The 19,764-nt window shown below is 40.0% G+C and overlaps 1 protein-coding gene across 3 annotated transcripts in view; it reads left to right on the forward strand.

Moving 5' to 3' along the window:
- SPAG16 (sperm associated antigen 16) overlaps positions 1-19,764 on the forward strand; it is a 332,745-nt gene that overhangs the window by 158,283 nt on the left and 154,698 nt on the right. For all 3 annotated transcript variants that reach the window (XM_015867953.2, XM_015867952.2, XM_032445972.1), the window contains exon 11: positions 11,692-11,835. In XM_015867953.2, coding sequence (XP_015723439.1) covers positions 11,692-11,835 — 144 coding nt within the window. The remainder of the gene's footprint in view (positions 1-11,691; positions 11,836-19,764) is intronic.

Here is a 19,764-nt window from a genome sequence, read left to right on the forward strand (position 1 = left end):
TGTGCATTGGTCTGCAATGTATGTTGATGAAGAGTCAAGGATATCATTTATATGTTATGATTAATATAAGTGATAGAGCTGGATTCATGTACTTGGTCAGCTGGTTAGGGTATTGTGTGAAGCTGATAAAAGAGCTTTGCTTAGCCTGATTTTTATTTAGTACAAAACAATTAGTTTTAGTCTACAAGGTTTTCTGATATTTTCAGTTCTGAGGAATCTGGGTCTGCCCTTCAGAAATGTTCAGCATGTTCATTCTGGAAATGCTATAGAGGTGTCGCTCATAGGTGCTGCTGAGAATATAGCCTCATCAGTGATTGAACAGGCAGTCAATGGTATCTTAATATTTTACTCAGAAGGACTCTCTAGAGCAGCTGCTGGCACGTAGTGTCCCAATTCCTGTTCGCTAAATATCCAGTATCTCAGTAAAATATGCAGCAATGCAGATGTACCTTACTGCTAATAGAAACCTTTGCTTTCAGGTTGAGCTTCATCAAGTCTTGCTGCTATGAGCATGATTTTTTCCTAAGTGGTGCACAGGATGCAGTGTCCTGTGTCTTAACAGCTTCTTCTCAGCCATGCTTATTTTTTTTTTAAACAGGAAAACATTATTGTGCCACCTATCCTATAGGTCTGGTCTCATCTCTCTTCGTTCATTGGCATCATAATGATGCACTGCTCTTTACATGCAGAAAACCTAGTTGGTTTTTTGTATTTTTTGGTAGTGTTTGATCAGATTCTGATAGATCCTTAGCAATCTGCAGGCTAGTGTTTGTCTGCTAACCCAGGTCCAGGAATCTCTTTTTCTCTTGTAAACAGATGTGTGGCACTGTACATGCATCACCTAATGTGGTGATGGCAAATTAGAAATGAAGCTTTCTTAGCTCTTTTATCACTTGGATGTAGGATGCTAAACACTTTTAAAAAGTCATAGAATTCTATAAACTGATTTGTAAATGGAGAGTTTCTTTCCATTGATGACTTAGTCTCCCAGCAGTCCATCTTTCTTACTCTTTTTTATGCTCCAGAAGCAGGGCTGTGCTGAATACTTAACAAGTTTATATCTGTTCCTTTTCATTAATGCACAGTGAAGGTGGTGGTCTTTTGAGACTGATCTTTATCCTTCATTATAGTTCAGTTTGAAATGAATCAAGAGCCATTTGGAAGCAGGATAAATGCTGACCCTTAAGATAAGTATTGCTATAAAATTGCAGTTGTTGAAAACAAGTAATCATTTCAGCCACTGGTATGTTTTTACTCTTCCAGCACAGTATATAAACACTGTCTATGCAGGAGTCTCACTTCTGGATGTTAACCTTTAGACAACTGCAGCTAGCATAATGGTTATGACGAGGGCTAGCAAGTGTCCTTGAATCCTGCGTGCTACAGTGTTAAAGGAGGTTGCTCCTAGCAGGCTGGCTGCTGGGCTGACGACCTGGCACAGCAGAAGATTTAGGCTGTTAGGACTGTCCTAAGATTTAGAACCACTTCCAAATGTGTAGCCGGGGGCTGCGGATGGTAGTGGAATGCTAAGGTGAAAAGCTGTAATTTGGTATCCCATCACTTTTATTTGGATTGGACTTGAGAAAAGGCATTTGTTCTAAATAGGTTTGACTTGAAGGCGTGTTTTATAGATGCTGGTATTCAAAAGAATCCCATTTTGAGCAGTGAGAACTTCTTGCTAATGAGGTGATGGTCTGCAACTGGACTGTAGTGCTCCCATATATGTAAGAGTGACTCATGCTTAACAGCAGTCATTTTTAACTATACATGCACATTGTGTGAGCTTTGAATTCTTCCATCAACTTCTTGTCACGGATCTTATTATCAGGTATTTGTACTCAGTACAACAATGCTGAGATGCTCATGGTGTAAACGGAGTTTGGCTGATAGAAAGATGGGAAAACAGCCATGCCTCTTGCTACACCTGGGAGGGGAAGCATGCCACTGTGTAAGCAATGGGGAGTTTCCGGCCTATGTTGTTGATAGATGCCTAAATGATATGCTGGAGTCCAGCTGGAGTAATGTTCTAATTGCTCTGCTGCTTTGCTGCTTGCATGTATGGGCAGTAAATATAAATGCAAAGGATGTTTTGGGCTGTGGTCACCGTGAGCTAAATAAATACAGGATCCAGAAGGAGGTTGGAAAGTAGTGAGCAGCAGTGTTAGGGCTCTGTATACTTATGGAATTATATCTGGGCTTGCCTAGGACACTGCTGGGCTGCATGTCTTGTGACACAGCCATCACGGAGAGATGGCTGATTTTTAAGGGTTACAGATCAGTGCTGAGGAGCAAACGGTTCCTTTGTGCAGGGTACTGCAGTGGGAGGTTTCTCTGGCTAAGCAGGGAGCTGCTTAATTAACTGGAATGTGAGAGAGCAGGATATGGGAAGTAGGAGAAGTAGAAATTTTGACAGGAAATGTAAAAACATTTCCTGGGGGCTCAGTGACAAAATCAAGAAAGCCAACCTCTGCTGGAGCTAAAATGGAGGTGCATTGTTGATGACAAAAGGCAGTCCAGTGGTCGATAATAGGAAAAAAGCTGAAAAACTCTAAGTCTCTATGGTTAAGTCTGCTCCAAAGGCCCCTGTGTGTCATCTTAGCTTAGGAGGGAGAGGAATAGCCAGCAGTTGGGGGTTGCAGAATAGAACCATAGAATCACTAGGGTTGGAAAAGACCTCCAAAATCCAGTCCAACCATCCACCTACCATCAGTATTTCCCCATTAAACCACGTCCTGCGGTACAACATCTGCAAGTTTATTGAACACCTCTAGGGAAGGTCACTCCAGTCCCTCCCTGTGAGCAGCCTATTCCAGTGCTTCACCACTCTAGTGGGGGAGAAATTTTTCTGAATGTCCTCTTCTGGTTTCCAGTGTGGACAGAAGATACTTAAATCACGTCCTACATCATTATAACCATTACAGTGCTTGCATGTCATGCATTTTCAAAGGTTTTGCTCACTAGGATGCCTTTTCCTTTTTCCAAGAGATGATACATAATGCCAATTGATGGTTTGATTATCATAAAATATAGTATCATTTTTTGCTCAAGTCTTCCTAAACGTCTCAGGTGCTCTTAACCTCACTTTGTAGTTAATCCGTAAATATTAATCCATAGGATGTTTATGCAATTATCTAATGCAATCCATCAGTCACTAAGTCTATAGCAGTTGAAGTTGGGTATTCTCTCTTTGATAGTAAAACTGCGTGTTATGTGCTGCTGGAGAAGAAGCTGGCCAGATTTTCAATTTCAGTTCCCTCCCCTAAAGAAGATTATTAACTATTGCAACAGTTTAGCAAGGCAAATGTTGGCTTCTCTTGCACTTAAGGTTTTTAAATATTTATTGTGCATATTTCCACCAGGTGAGTTTTAGTGCAAACCAGTGGTATGGAATGGGTGCAAGAACTTGTTGGCTGAACTCCAGTCTTTGTTTCGTTCTGAGAATTTCCTTGGGAAATCAGTTCTGTTCAGTGTTTTCATTAGTAGTGAGAGTGATGGAATACAGAATAGCTTATAAAATATGCAGATGACATCAAGTTAAGAGAGGATGCAAATAACTTTCTTTATCAGATCAGAATTCAGCATAAGCTTGACAAATTGGCCAGGTTTCATCAGCAAGATGAAATTCAATGAAATGCATGTGATACGCTGAGGAAAAAAGAATTCAGATACACTCATGTAAAATGGAATATGTGCTGAGAGAAAACAGGAAACATAGACTTTAATGTCCTGATTCTGGAAGTTAGGGAAAGGTACCTGTGCCAGTGTGTGAAGGGGGACGTGATTTGACCATGTTAGGCTTAATGAAGCTTAAGCTTGCATGGTCTGTCTGTTTTTGGTCTTGACTTTCTTAAAGTTCAGTGAACTGGATGAATTAGTGAACCGAGTTCAAGGGGTTAGTAGCAACCATCTGATAAAGGAGAAGAGAAGAAGTAAGGAAATCAGTGTAATTTACATTCAGAGAGGTGAGCATTCAGAAAACACTTTCTAAAAGAATCCTTGCCCTCCTCCAAACACTTAGACATGTTATATAGAATATCATTTTAAAGGAGAACTTAGGCAGGTGTTTATTGGGTGAATCTACGCAATCCATCCTAAATGTGAACTGGAATATGTCAGCTGATATATCTGTAATTCCGTGCAGGGTTCCAGAGTAGAACAAATAGCTTGGAAAGCTTCTCTCTTGAAATGTCACAGAACAAATCAAATGGCTTGCTTTGATGGGAAAACTGTGCAGATAAGTGTGAGGGGCTCTGCAGCTCTTCTGGGGTCTGCAGCTTCCATTTTAGGGGCTAGAGAGTTACTGTGGTCCTTTCTGATCCCAGAATCCATTTCTTTCTCATACACATATGTCCGATTACAAATATTATCAGAGTTCAGAGCATGATTTTTGTGCATCAGAATTGTTTCTTGGTACTGGATGCAAGTGGAGTCCTTCTTGTGAAAAAACTATTTACTTATGCGACTTTCTCTCCACGAGAGTTCCCATTAATTCTGTTGCTGGAAGCATTCTTCTGCATTGTTGTGGTACTGAAACAGAGCATAGAGTGTATTCTTCCCTGCTTTGGAAGTTTGTTTGAAGGAAACACAGGAGGAAAGTGACCTTGAAAAGTTAATGCGTTTGTTTCTTATTAATTTAGAAAAGTGAGCTGACACTTTAATGCTCTAATTGCAAATTATATTTATAAATATTTTCTCCAGCAACCTTGATAATTTAATAGAATTTACCAACTGGTAAGTTTCGAATAGTATTCATTCTAAACTCTTATATACCACAACACTGCTCCTAATCATCTGTGAAAAAGCTGCCATGCAACAGGAGCCTGGGAATTGCTAACAGTAATGATGAAAACTAATTCAAACCAGGCCACAGATAGGAGCTTTTGAGAAAGCAGTCTGCATCTTTTTAAGTTGGTCAGGCTAAAATTGCCTTTTAGAAAAGCAGTTTGCCTTTCATTACAAGGGAGGACAAGCTATTATCTCAGTACCCCACAAGCACAGGTCAAAAACAGGCAACAATTAGGTATTGAGTAGGAAAAGATTTATGCAAGTTTGCCTGCTTTGTCTTGGTGTAAAACAAAAAATATATATAGGCTCTTGGTGAAGGTTGGCCTGTGATGTGATCTGAGTCGGGAAGTTGTCATGTGAGGTGAAATCTCTTTCAGAACTGGATTCAAGACCACGCAGACCTGGGGAAATCTGATTTCAGTGCTATTTTAAATGCTTTAATTTTATGCTGCTGACATTACCAACCATGGTTTAAATCATTCCTGGCAAGGGGGTATAGTTCTCATTCCCCGCTGGAGTCACTGGTGGAAGATGTTTTGATTGCCCCTAGTTTTTTGCTGCTCTCATTCTCTTTCTTTTGGTTTAAATACTTCTTGCAGTGCAGCGGGTACATGGTAAATTGACTCAGCTTGGAAAATGGATTCAGATGCATATAAAATGAGAACTTGTGAACTCAGAGTGACCCATGGATTAGTTTGTTGTTGCTCTGTGTTGGTTTTCTTTTAAACATCTAGTCTTGGAGAAGTATCTCTAAACTATGTGATCTCTGTCCATTGTTCTATGCCCAACTTTGTCGTCACCTGAATGGTAGGGCAGTGGGTATTAGAAAGAAAAACAAAACTGAGATCAGCACAGTGATAATAAACTGCAGTCTGAACAGTAGCTTTCACTGTAGAAAGGTTGCCTGGATTGCTCAATGCTTTGGTTTAAGGCAGGTTAGAAATGCAGTTTCTGTAGTGTGTAGCAGCAGTTCTGTAGTGACTTTTTGGGCCAGCAGTAATTATCAACAACCTTGTAAGCAAAAGGAAGGAATGAATAAACAGAGATTCTCTAGGAAGCAATTTAGATTCATGCCTGTTGTTATTTACAAACAATTCTAGATAAGAGGCTTCATGTTGGGTTGCTGAGGTTTGCAGTACATGAGTATATAACAACACAGACGATTTGTGTGTTATCATATAGGTTCTAGGAAAATTTTCTTTCTGTGACGTGATTAAGGGCTCTCTCTTGAAAAGGATTATGTATGTTTTTAAGCTAATATGCTGTGAAATGATCAGGACTCCTGGCAGTGCATAATTCAAGAATGTGCATCTATCTTCAAAGGCCTGAAACCTAAATAAAACACAGGCAAATCAACATGATAGTTTTGAATTTTTCGAGGATGTGATGTAGGGCTAAGCTTAGCTGTTAAGAAGATAATGATTTTAGAGTGGCCCAGCATGTCCGTAATCAAATCTAATGCAGTAAAGCCTAGGTAGGTTACAAATAGTCAGAAAGCTAATACAAATTAGTGGGTTTTGATGATAGCAGACACAGCAGATAAAGTGATCAAGCACGGAGCATCACAAAATAAGCTCTACTGATTTATCACTGCAACCGTGTCTGTATCTGTGAGTGATAATGATGCGTTCAGTACAATTATTTGTGCAGGCTTTGTGTGCTGTGTGGTGTTCATTTTTATGAAGTTTTTTTTCTTAAGAGGAGAGCTGATTTAGGCAAATTAGAAAGCATGTGAATTAATGCTTTTCCACAAGAATAAGTATGTTTGTAGCTAAGATTGAAGATTTTGTGTGCACAATGATGGAAATAAGTACACGAGATAGCATTTTAAATTATTAAGTCTTATGGCCTTTTAGAAACGTGGGTTGAAGCTTCTGTATGGCTGTTTTCTAATTACTGTCTCACGGCTTGCTGGGCAGGCAAGACAGATGAAACAAGGAATGGTAAGGTCCCAGCAATGGCTGTTGCTCCCAATCCCTGTGTCATAGAAGCTTGGGAAGCAGACAGGACTGAGATTTTTAAACAAGACTGTGAATGAGATCAGTCACAGACTGCATTTACATCAACGAATCAAAAGGTACAAGCTCTGTGCTATGGGTGCTTTCTCCTACTTACATTTTCTCTATAGTTTGTTTCATCCTTTTTTATTTTTTTTCCCTTTACAGTTCTTTTCTCTTTTGAAAGCTTTCTTCCCATTTGGTTACAAAGAGACATTTTAAGACCTCAGACAGAAATGCAAAGCCTTTCATTTATGCTCCCCTTGCACAATAAGCCCCTGAATTAAATGTCAGGGTTACAATTATTGCTCATGTACGCTGTCAGGTGAGACCAGATAACTCAAGCCAAGATGCAAAGGTGGTAGAAATAACTGTACTAGTGAGATGTGGTTCAAAGAAAACAAATGAGGGCAAAGTGTAATGGTTATAATGGCTGATGAGGCTTCTGTGGTGTGTCTGCTGGGTGATGTGGCTGAGGGCCAGACCACATCCAGCTTCTTGCTTGCTCAGCAGGGCAGGAGGAGCAGATAGGCTAGAAACTTTGCACTGAGGACCAGATTTTGACAGGAAATTGAGTGTGAGAGTCATTTTGATATATCCTGTTGTCTTTGCTGCTGTTACAGAGGTAAGGAGGAAAAGATGTGTGCTGAAAGGGGCTGACCGTGTACTCAGTCCTGTTGCTCCATCTGCGCAGTGCTTGTGATGGAAGATCCTGACTGCCAGTTGAAGCCTTTTGAGCTATCATCAAATAATAATCAGCCTTTCTAATGGTGTAGAACTCCTGTATGGTGTTTTTCCTTTACATTGGCCCTAACATTAGAGAGCAAGGCTGAAGGCTGCAGAGGGGAGGAGGCACGGACCCTCCTCATGCCATAGGCTGCATTTGGGGCCTACCTGAAGTGCCGTGCATTTCTGGCCCCCATTTTCCTGTAAACACAGGAGATTAAAAAGCTGCAATGCAATCAAATGGTGCAGTCTGCACATCTTATGTTGATAACAGGTTGTTTTTCTTCTCTCGGGTCTCAGCACTAGCTAGGTGCCAGCAAAACGGGGGCTGGAATAAAATTTCAGCTTTTAAAAAGTCTAGATTTTTAGGCCCTACTACAGCAATGCGATTAGGTGCATGCATGTGAAGAGGAACTTTGATTTCAGTAAAACAGTTCCTAAAATTTAAGCACATGTCGTTTTGCTTTGAGGCCTTAATGAATAGCCGTCCTCTTGAATTCAGTGCATGTGATATTCTTGCCTTCAAAGCCTGCTCTGCTTTTCCATTCCAGCATGCCTGGAGAGCTTAATGGTAGAGGTAGAGAGATCTGCATTTCCCCAGGTTTCCATTACAAGGCTGGGTTTTGAGCCATTGTTAATTTCACCAGGGTGTTGCTCCTCAGACAGACATTTTCTGTGTTAATTTTAGTGTTCTGGACTCCTGCTGCTACTGTGGTCTCCTGAGATCTTGTACGCTAGAATTGCTGAATATCCAGTAATTTTTTTGGTGACCTATTCTAGCCCCTGAAATTATTTTTGAAAAATAGCTGATTTTTTTTTTTTTCCTCATGCTTTTGCGTCCTGCATCTGTGAAATTGGGGTTAACTGCAGTTATTTCTTAGAAGTGGGCCGAGGTGGTGCTTTTATTAAGTTGATGATTGCCCTTCAGGTGTGAGTGCTGCTTTGCGCACTGAATGAGCTGGGACTCCAAAGGAGCTTTGCTACTGTAGGTACCTCAGGCATCAACCAGTCTGGTCTGCCTGGGTAATAGGTGCAAGGTGTTCTAAGAACTTTACGAGTAGCCTAATGATGGCAGGTAGCCGTCAGTTACACTGCTGCAGAGATCTTATTGCCAGAAAGCTTTCCTTATCATCAGACATCTCCATTCCCCGGTGCAATGTAGTTATTGTTGGTGTTAAAGCAAGCACACAGTTCAGGTTGTGCAGGCAGCTTAACACTTTGTAACCAGCAGATTGATTTTGTATACATGGAGTGATCAAATGCAGTACGTATTGAGACTGAAAGTGTTTTGCATCTTGAAGATAGCATATTTTTATGTATTACTCCAAATAAATTAGAATAATTGATGATTGTTTTGAAAGCGAATTACTGGGAGCGCTATATATCTCTGATGGCAAGTGCTGAAGAAATGAGAATAGTTTATAATGCCAGACTGAGTTGTGTAAATGTTGGTACATATACCCTGAACAGCAGCAAATCTTTAGTTTCTTTTTCTTGACTGAGTCTTTTCTCATCCCACTTCCATCCCCAAGAAGGAGAAAACCAATGTTTCTGTCATGCGTGTTCCTTTATTGATTTTCATTGCAATCTACCCAAAGTCACCTGTGCTGGAAATAATTAGAGCCTGTGAACAGAGATGAAGCAAAAATCTATAGAGTGCTGCATTGCCAGAAATGAAGACAAGGATGCCTAATTAACGTTGCGTACAGAACTCTCTTTGGATGAATGGGCTTCCCTTTCTCAGAAGCTGAGCAACAGCAGTTATGTCATATGCCTGCTGTTAATTAAATAGTGTGCACTGTGTCCCTACAAAATTGGCGTGGAGGAAAAAAAAAAAGGTTGGACAGCAACTTTTATAAGAGTATTGCAATTAAAAGTCTGTGAAATATATTCTTGTGGGCTTTGTTGTGATGACCAGAAATTTTCTTCCACATGAAATACACTTGATGGATCATCTTTAAGTTCTCCAGAATTTTCTTATCACTAGTTAAGTTTAGGCTTTTCAAAAACTGGACTGGAAATGTGTTGGGAGGGTGGAGGAAAGGAGAAGTGTTCCTAGGAGATGAAGCAGGGTGCCTGGCAGCACAGCTCGTATTGATGGGCAGCTGCAGGATTCAGCTCTGTTCAGAAAGCAAGGATGGATCCAAAGGAAGCCATTGTGTCAACTGTCCTTTGAATAAACTGTGAGAGATTACATGGTAATTTAATAGAAGTTGTATAATGCATCTACAAAGGCAACTATTTAGGAAAGAGAAAGAACTGATAGAAAGTCTTAATAAGCATGCACTAAACTAACACAAAATATCTTAAGGGAAGAATCGGAGACTGAGAGATGGAGGTTTTTCTATCTGACTTATCTGAAATAGATTACAAGAACTTTAGCTAATCAATGCGGTGCTTATATACGGTGCACTACTGTGTGCATGCCAATAAAGGTTCTACTTAATGCAACCTGTTTTGATGTTTCAGAGCCTAAGGTAAGAGTAGATGTAGTCCTGATGGGTTCATCTTTTATAGATATCCCACTCATTTTTTTGGAAAGTGGGATCTTCTTTTTGGCACTTCATGGCCTGCCTGTGTTCCAGAAAGCATCATCGTGTCAGGATTTTTGGTGTATCAGAGGTCCCTGATTGTAGGGGAATTCTGGGAGAGTAGTTCTCATCCATTTGCAAGCCACTGGCATGCCTTTTCAAGCTTTTAATTTCTCTCCTTTTATCTCTCTTCCCTCCTTGCCCTCCTACCTATCTGTTATGGCCAATCCAAATGTTACAGCTGCTCTCTGTGCATCTCTGGAGAATTTAAATAACATCATTCCCTCCTCCTCTTTTCTCCCTGTGAATGCAAAGGAAGTTATTTAGGTCAAGACAAAAACCACTTTTTTTTCCTCTCTCAGAAATCAGAGACTGAGTAAAACCCAGATATCTTGTTCCAACAGATGAATCCAAGTGTTGAATCTGTAGGAATCTTCCTAGAGTGTGTCTCAAACTGCAGGAACAGATGTGCTAGTTGACATAAGTGTGTTTTTGGCATCAGTTGGACAGAGGGAATCGTGTTTCCCCATATAGCAGAAGCTGCAGTTCTGGTTTAGGAATTCTATGAAATAATGACAGTGCAGGAGGAAGATCCTGCTTTAAAAAAGATATTTTTATAATAGAGTAATTGTGTGCCTTTTATGACCTCTGTTTTTTTCCCATTTGTCTGCTTGGCATCTTCTCTCTCTATTCTGGTACTGTTTCATAAGCGTTTCTCTCTGAAAACTGTCAGCTCTGGTGCACAACTGAAATAGGTGCATGCACAGGTTCTGATTCCTTTCTCCCTCATTGCATTTTAATTCTGAACTCCAGATTAAGTTATTTAAATAATACTGGGACTTCATTCAGCTCCTAGGCACTTTTTGATGTTCGACAAATGGTAAAGCATAACAATAATTTAAATCAAACAAACAAATCTATATGAAATATGCACTTGTTACCTTTCCAACAGATTTATTTTCTTCTCCAGATCCATTTTGGGCTGTGCTACATTTGCCAAATCAAAAATAAACCAAGTTTGCAGTATAGGGACGTGATAAGTATGTGATTTCCATTATGTACCAGTGTGCTGTATAATACAAAATGGAAAACATGTTTACATGATTTGAGTATAGAGTTGAAATGGATTTTCTGACCGTAGCCTAATCCCAGTGAATTGGTGCTAAAGTGATGGCAGAGCCGGTAGCTACTGGACTGCGATTTGAGCTACTTCTCAGTGCTAGAAGACTTCAGACCTGTGGGGACAGTGGAGAAAACAGTCCTTTTGTCCTTATTCACTTCAACTGTCAGCAGCAGGCTGAGAAGCCGGTACTACTGAAATTATTGTGAGTGGGAAATGGTGATTCGCACTGGTTGTGCTTGTTGATGTGTTATCCTGTTGGGTTTTTCTAAAAACAGAGTGCTTAGAAACATATATTCAGTCCTGGAACTTCAGGAGGGTGTGGAAACAACTCTGGTTTCATAGATGTCAGTCATGTTCTGCTCTTTTCATCAGTAGAAGCAGAAACTCATCTACATAGCATGTATTTTAAATTCTGATTGTGATAGAGAGCATCACGTTGTTTATTTAGTCCATCCAGAAGCAGTCACGTTTAGATGTTGCTGAAATGATACTGATACAGAATATGACCTGCCTCTCTTTTGTTTTGCAGCTTGGCCTCACATCCTCTGAAAGACATGGTAGTCACTGGCAGTGATGACCACCTCTGGAAAATGTGGGCTTTAGCTGGTGGGAGCATCATCATGGTGGGTGAAGGTCACACTGATTGGGTTTCGGGCTGCTGCTTCCATCCAAGGTTAGTGCAAACAGTCCCCATAGCGAGCACTAATCTCTTCTGGGGAGTGCTTGTTTGCTCTTTCTTTGCTCACTGGCCTGCTTTGATGACTTTCTATTCTCAGTGTAACCCTGCTCTCTCTGCTGAATTTCCAAACATGTAGATAAGTGTTCCTCTGGCTTTCGCTGTGTTGACTTAACATTGATTGCTTTTAGTATTATGTACGTCTTAAACCTAGTCCACGTGCCAGTGCATGTAACGAGTAATAAGCTTTTAGATCAAGTTGACCACATATTCCTTGTGGTTGTGCATTTTATCAAACATGTTTCCATCATTAAAAATGCTGAAAATTTGTTTTCCTGTATGAAGTATCATTTGTCACGTGACTGGATGAATCCTAGCTTACCTGGAGAATAAGAGCATGAGCTTTTCTCCTTTTTTTATACAGAATCAAAGCTGAATTAATAACCTGAATGTGGAAACTAAGAAACAAATATTTACGGTGTGGTGGTCCTTGGAAATAAGCCAGAAGTTTAGTACATTTCTTGATCGTTCTGAAGAAAATAGTGCTTTCCTACTGTAAGAAAATGTTTCTTGCTTTAAGACTGAGTCTCTGCATATTGAAATGATTTTGCTTAACATTTTTGAGGCTGCAGTTGTGATAGAGTTTATTACTGTTAACGAGGTGAGTATCCTATAAGAGGAGTATTACTAAGCATCTAACCTCCTATTTTCATTGTATTTATTAATCTGTATTATTTCATTCCTTCATGAGAAGGAAAAGAATCCTATTTAACTTCGTAATTCCTCACTATTTTTGATACTGTATTGAGTTAAATGTGTGTGCTGTCCTCCAAACACTCTAAAATCCTACCTGTCAAAACCTAAGGAACCTGGAGTAATGTTTCCTGGGTCAGATTTTAAGCCCATCTGCTTTACATTCGCACCCTTTCCTCTGGTGAAACATAGTTCCTTTTCATAAGACACTCATGTTTCACGATATTCTATTTCATGTGTCTACCCTTAGAAGCAGTCTCATGGAATTGAAAGGGAGGAGTGATACATGACTTCAAAATCCCTTATAGTTGAGATGGGAAGAGGAGAGAAATGAAGTCTCACCTTCTTATGTTAAGACCATAGGAAAAATTTTCCCAGTACGGTGACAAGTTGCACCAAGTTTGTGAGCATGCTGGACATCCTAAGACTAACTTTTAGCTGAACAGAACATTGCCTTGCTTCTTACCAGTTATGAATATAAAACTCATCATAGGGAAAGAAAAGGAAATACAATTAGAAGAGCATGTTATCATTTATAAAGCTGCTGGGCATGCTAATCAGATTTCGATAATGCATTGTTACCATGACGCCCGCTGACTCAAAGTCTCAAAACTGTTTTCTCATTAGTCTTTGACCAGAATACAGTCCTTTCAATAGACTTTCCTATTTCTCATTCAATTATTGAAATTAAAATGAGTTGAGGTACATCATTATTCACTTGCAGTATAAATTGACTCCTGCTGAATGCTCTGGAGTGATTTAAAAGCAGTGCTTCTACAATATTGTCTTATGTTACTGGAGAAAATATATAATGTGACAGAAGGCATTTAATCATACTTTTTTTTCTCCCTCCTGTACATCAGGTATTCCAGAAATGAAAATAACGAAGTAGAAATGGAAAGTTCTCAGGAAAGTTTTGAGGAATCAAATATCGATAGCCTCGTATTATTTCTGTTTCAAATATTCAGTAGGATGTTCATCCAGGAGTTGAAAAGAAAACTATTTCTGTCTGGGTTGTTTAATTGTGATATGGAAGTATGGGTTAAGTTCCTTCACTTTTACATTCTTCCATTGTTGTCCTCTAATTTTTATTTTCTGTGTCTATAAAATCAGGTTCAGACCAATCTCCACCTTTAGGTATTCTGTATGTAGTGGGTAGATGAGACCACATGATGTATTGGATCTCTTGTCTGTATGTTGTGTTGTTACACTGTGCCTGATGCTCTTCCATCTGTAAAAAGAATCTGTTCCCTATAGGTTCTTTCTGCATGGTGGTGGTTCCCAGGGCACTGGAGCAGGAATAGACAGGCTCCATGTGTGCAAGGAGAGCAGAACATCAGTTGTGACGCTCTGCAGATCTGAGTGCAGAATTTTGCCTTGAGCTTTTCAAATAAAAGTAGAACTTCAAACAGGTCCAGTCATCAACAGAGTTCAGTAGCTGGATGGAGGGAGGAGAACAGTGCTTCCTCTTTGAAGGTTGGATGGCAACTGGTCAAACTTCAAAAACAAACACACTTTTGACTCCAGTCTGGCTGAATGGTACTTTGTAGATGAATTAGCTGTTATAAGTGCCTGCCACTGCTGTAAACTATCACAGGAATTATGCTACTGCTATAGGGGTATTTTCCATCTTTTATGAAGGAGAGAGGGAGCCTGAATGACTGCTGCCACAGCCATCCATGTGAACTTGTTAGCTGAAGAGCTATGCAGTCTGCCTATAGACATCAGCTGGACTGAGTTGTTTGGGGTAGTAGGTGAAAGCTGCATCTGCTGAGAGTTTCCAACAAATAGGATAGGGATGTTTTTGCTATACCTTCGAGAACTTCAGTCTGATTGCACTAAGATATTTCAGGGCATGTACTGGATTTACTTACCTTCATCACTACCATTCCTGAATGGCTGGAAAATTAAGCTTTGTGGTATAGCAGTGATGTGTTGATGTCCTAGAAAGTTCTGGTGAACTGTAGAGCACTATATTTGTGCGAAGCACATATGTCTGTCTGTATTAATGTGTAGTATCTTTAATGCATTTATAAATATTCAACAGGTCAACTCCTGTGTAGTGTTTGTACCCCTTTTCCTGCAAGCATTCCCCTCTGTGGAATACACTGAATTGCTATTTACAAACCTTTTAATTGGGGGGGGGGAAACAAAACGGCACCAATGGTAGGTTCTGAAAGCTGTTTAAAACTTGCGCTGAAAACTGTCAGATTGTCAGCTCCTCGTAGCCTCCTGTTCACCTGAGACAGAGGCCAAATTGCTTGCATCTTTTCAGTCGCTATTTGAACTCAAGGGGTTGCTGAGCAAAGAAATCAAAACTGCTATCGCTTTGTTTATTGTAACAAAAAATGCCACAACAGTTATCTTGAGCTGCATGGATTTCCTGTGAGTTCTGTTGCTGTTGGAAAACGGCAGGTGGGAATTGTCTTCTTGGTAATTAGGGGAGAGGAAAAAGAGTAAGTGCATCATCATGTATCTTACAAATAAAGGGAGTTATGATCAGTAGCCTGGAAAAAGGAGATGATGAGGTCAGAGCAACAGAAAGATGAGATGCTGAGCCAAAAGCATGATCCATGTTCTCCTAGAACAGAAGCAGCTTTAAATTGTGTCTGTCAAAGCTAAAGGAGGTGATGTTACATCAACAAAAACCCGTGTGTGGATAGGAAAGTGTCATGCAAAGACAGGATTCAGCAAAAATTAGCTAAATGTCTTAAGAAGGTGGATGAGAGGCCTTGAATAAAGGGTAGGGAGGAATTAATATTTGCAGCTGGGCTTGAATTATCCAGAAGCTTTTAGGGCATTTTGCAGAACATAGAGGAAGCTATTGACAGCAGAGATTTTGGTGCTCCTGAAGTGACTGAGAGGTTAGTGAAGATCAGCAATGAAATGTGTATTAATATTTGGTCTGCAGAAAGCTCTAAGTGCTGGCCTTTAAAACCAAGGTCTCTTCCAACTGCATAAAGCTAAGCAGTGCAGAGTTGCTACTGAACTTGCATTGGGCAATGTAGAAGCAGCCTAAAGCTTCTTGCTTTCACTTTGCTGTGGCTTCAGGGGAACTTTAAGGTATGAGGAGTATAGGATATAATATGGAAAATACAGTTGGATGCTTGGAATAATCTTTTCCACTCTGTGTGGTGCTGTGAGTGCCTGAGTACCATGGTGGCTTCCCAAGTCCAAAACGTTACCGGAGATCCTGAATGAAAGAAAGATAATGAATACATTCTCAGCTCTGAAGGGCAGTGAATGATATATGTGAAACTCTGGATGTAGGACTGTTAGAGTGGAACCCATTTCCTCATTGCACAGAAACTTGTAAAGATAAAAAAAAGTAGGGAATAAAAAATTCCTGAGAAGAATTGAAAAGTCAGAATGAACCGAGAAACTGGCATGAGTTATAGCTCAGTTAAGCCCTTGGTTTTATTTTAACATGATTTATTTTATTTTTTTTTATTGTTTCATCAATTGGGCTTGTTTTAAAACAAAACCTACATAGAGGTGAATTGTAATATGAAAGGAGGAAAGCACTGATCTTAAAGTCAGGTGGTAATTGAGGAATGGAGGGAGGGCATGGAGAACCCTCTGATGGAGTAGTGGGGAAGAGAGGCTGGGTTTAGTTGGGGGGACATTCATGTGAAGGAGTAGCGAGCAGGATTTCAAGACAGCTGTGATCAGTTTTTCAACAGTATTGGGCAGAATCTGACCCTGCTCTCTGCTTGCTGAGTCCCAGAAGGTTTGTGCTTGGAGAAGGAGGGATATGCTGAGGAGCGAAAACAAGACTCGACAGCTTGGCAGATATATGTACAATTTCAGCATCTCACGGTGGACACAGTTGTGTAGCTTGAGAGGTGGAGTGCTTTGATTATCAAGGTGAATTGCAAATAAGGAGCGTTCCTCTTTTTTCATCCCTTACCTCTGCAGCTCCTGGCTCCCTACTGACCAAAGTGGTGAGGAGGGCTCTATTACTGGTAGATACTGATGCGTTGATCCATGCCAGCCTTCCTGACAATAATAATGTGCTCATACATCAGTGCTCGCTGAAGAAACAGCTTCAGGGTTTGAAGAGAGTGAGATGGATAACCTGACACTAAAACAAATGGCTGGATTCTGTGCGGTTTTGTATTGCAACTGATATTCTTTTAGATAACTAACACTATATGTGACCCAGAAGCCTCAGCAAATGAAATGGTTTGACACACTGAGCATGGCTTGGTTCTTTGGTCACATTAAGAGTATTTGAATAGTTTCTAACGCCACACTAAAGCCTTGGTCTGAGATGGTTTCAGAGACGTCACTGATAAGAGCTCTGCATTCAAAAACAAAGACTGGTCAGGAGAGCTCCTGTTGTATTTGAGAACTTCTCAGTAAGGTCCTCTTGGTGATGGGAGCTTAGAGGTGGCTGTAAATAAATGGTCCGTGAATTATGACCTTTAGAAGACTTTTTCTGCTAGTTTTTTAGCCATAAACATTGAGTAGCACCTTCTGCAGAGAATAAGGCCGAGACTTAAAAATTAACATAAAAAAGAGTTGTAAGACTGGTGTTAATCACAAAGGTCTCCATTGGCTATCAGTGAAACAGAATTTTTCTGATTTGTGCCTTGACATAGGTGCTTCAAAGCCCTATTCAGGATTTCCTACAGAAGCAGATGTTTTTTATTTATCCTTTTATTACTTTTAGTAGCTGTTAAAGAAATGTGAGATAGACCTGCACATTTTCCTTAGGACTTCTGAACAGTATTTCTGTTACAAAGGCATAATGATTTAATTTATTAGAGAATCCTTGATTCTCCTGCAGTTCAACAAAGCCTCCAGTTACCGGGTTACATATTCAATTTGACAATGGTTAGAAAGTTCTTGTGAGTATCGTGATTGATTGTTCAGTCACCTCACAGGCTGTGTATGACGCATCCCTTTTAGCAGGCTACACATCTGGTACAACGTCTCATCAAACTGAACTCATACAGGAAACTCTATTCATTTATTCTGCAGGGAAAAGACTACTTGAGTAATCGTTTAGTCAGTTCCTCGGCATGCAACATTATGGCGCAGGATTTGGTGTTTTCAAGCATGATAACATTTTAATTTCAAACATAGTTTGGTTTATTTCAGAAGTCTTTGGCAAGCTTCAAACTTCTTATGCAAGGAAACAGTCTTTGCATAACGTCATCCTCTCTCAAGCCAACAAAGCCTACTATTTTTACTTCTCAAGCATGCTTGAGTGGGTGGGCATTACATTTCCTCTGGGATTCTCAATCTCATTATTTTTTATCAATAAAAAGCCTCTGCTGGACAAAGGAATAAATCACATATAAATGAAATATGAGAGATTACATGAGAAGCCCAGCTTCTGCTTAGACTAATCCAATATCTTTGGCCAAACATCTCAATGTCAGAAGCTTTATAAGTATTCTACAGGATCAGTCTGGCAAAAAGAAATCGATAACCAGGTAATGGATTTGATTAAAATTTTTCCCCTTCTACCCACTCTCACAAGCCAAATGTTTCTACCCATACTAATCTGTTCTGGCACGTGGAACTGCTGGTTATTCTCTGTGGCTTTCTGGGATGTGTATCTATAATAAGCTTTATATCATTTCAGAGTGACGTGTTAACTGTTGGTGAGTATGCGCTTTAAGAAAAAGTGATATGTGTATCTTGTTTTATTTTCCTTCAGAGATCAATTCTGCAATGTGCCTTTGGGAAATATGGGATGGGCGTAACTGTAACTTTGCTACACATTCAGATGCTGTTTTGTTGTGCAGAACAGGCCTTTTTTTCTGCTGTGCCTGCCATGCTGAGGAGCATTTCCTTATGTAACCCAGATATCAAGCAGATGTCCAAACTTCTAGATGTTTTTGTTGTTGTCGAGTCACCCTTTTCCACCTTATCTTCTGTCTTGGTGCTGGTTGTACCAGCAGACTGTGGGCCATCTGCATCATTACATTTCAGAGTCATTCGTAATTAGGCTGGTAGCTTTCTACAAGGATTATTGCATCTACTTGAAAGAAATACAGTTTTCCAAACTAATAGGAAGAAATCAACAAGTTGCTATTGTGTAAGACTTGAATTTGAGGCTCAGCTGCTTCAGTTGTGAAGCTTTGTTGGGAATGTGCACTACTTGTCTAAATGAATTCTTCACTTACCAGAACTGTCCTTTAAAAGCTGTTCAAAGCTTCTTTTTTTGCAGGTCAAAAATCCAAAATGCAACGTGTTTCTTTTATATCAGGAACCTTAAAAGTCTGTCATTACATTGATTTTTTTTAAAAGCAAACAATCTGCGCTTCCGTAAGGTGGTTACTGAATAGGCTTCATTTTTCACCCAGAACGACTGCACTTTATTGGAAAACCATCTTTGGCTTCTCTTCTTTGTTGGTGGAAATATTGACCACTCCAAGTTAGTGATTTGCTAATAATATCTCCATTACAATAATTCAGCAAGCAGCAGGAGAGAGCGCTGCTGATGACAGGCCAGGAGAGGAAGCCAGCTGACAGAAGGAGCAGTTCCTACTGAGCCGTCCAAATGTGTATTTCAAATGCTGCCATTTGATGAAGCCACTCTGTGGTTTCCTTCCCAGGTGGTTTTACATATTTGTTTCCAGCGACTGACTTTTGAAGTTTAACATCTGGAAATCTTCGTGCAAAACTCAGGATAAACTGCCATCCTGTTCCTAAGAACAAGTTCATATCAGTACCATTTTGTTGAGTGCCTTGTTAGATATTGCTGCTGATTTGCACATGTGGCTCAGACTTGTAAAAGCTGTGTTACAACAGGAGCTGTTTCCAGTGCCCGCAGTCTGGTTGTTGTGAGAGTGGTTTGCAGTAGGCTTCGGGGCTTCTTTGCATCTGAAGTCAGGTCTCCTGTATTTTAGGGATTTATAAGATGCTGCCACCGATTGTTTTATGTCTTTTCTATGTTTCTTGTGTATTGTAAAGGAGCTGTAGTTGTAAATGTTGTGGACAGCGTAGCTGGTTTATTCTTTTGTTTGTATGTTTTGTCTCCTACATGTTACTTTCCTTTTTTTATGTGCGTAAAGAGAGGCATAACTTTTTTTTTTCCTGTTTTCTTGGGGGAAGGAGAAAGGAATGTGGCTTCTGAAACGTAAATTCCCTTTCACAGGATGTTTATGTGAGCCTGCAAGCAAGCTACCAACTTAGGTTTGCCCCTTGTTCCCCAGA

Source organism: Coturnix japonica, chromosome 7, assembly GCF_001577835.2.
Source record: "Coturnix japonica isolate 7356 chromosome 7, Coturnix japonica 2.1, whole genome shotgun sequence".
Lineage (NCBI taxonomy): Eukaryota > Metazoa > Chordata > Aves > Galliformes > Phasianidae > Coturnix > Coturnix japonica.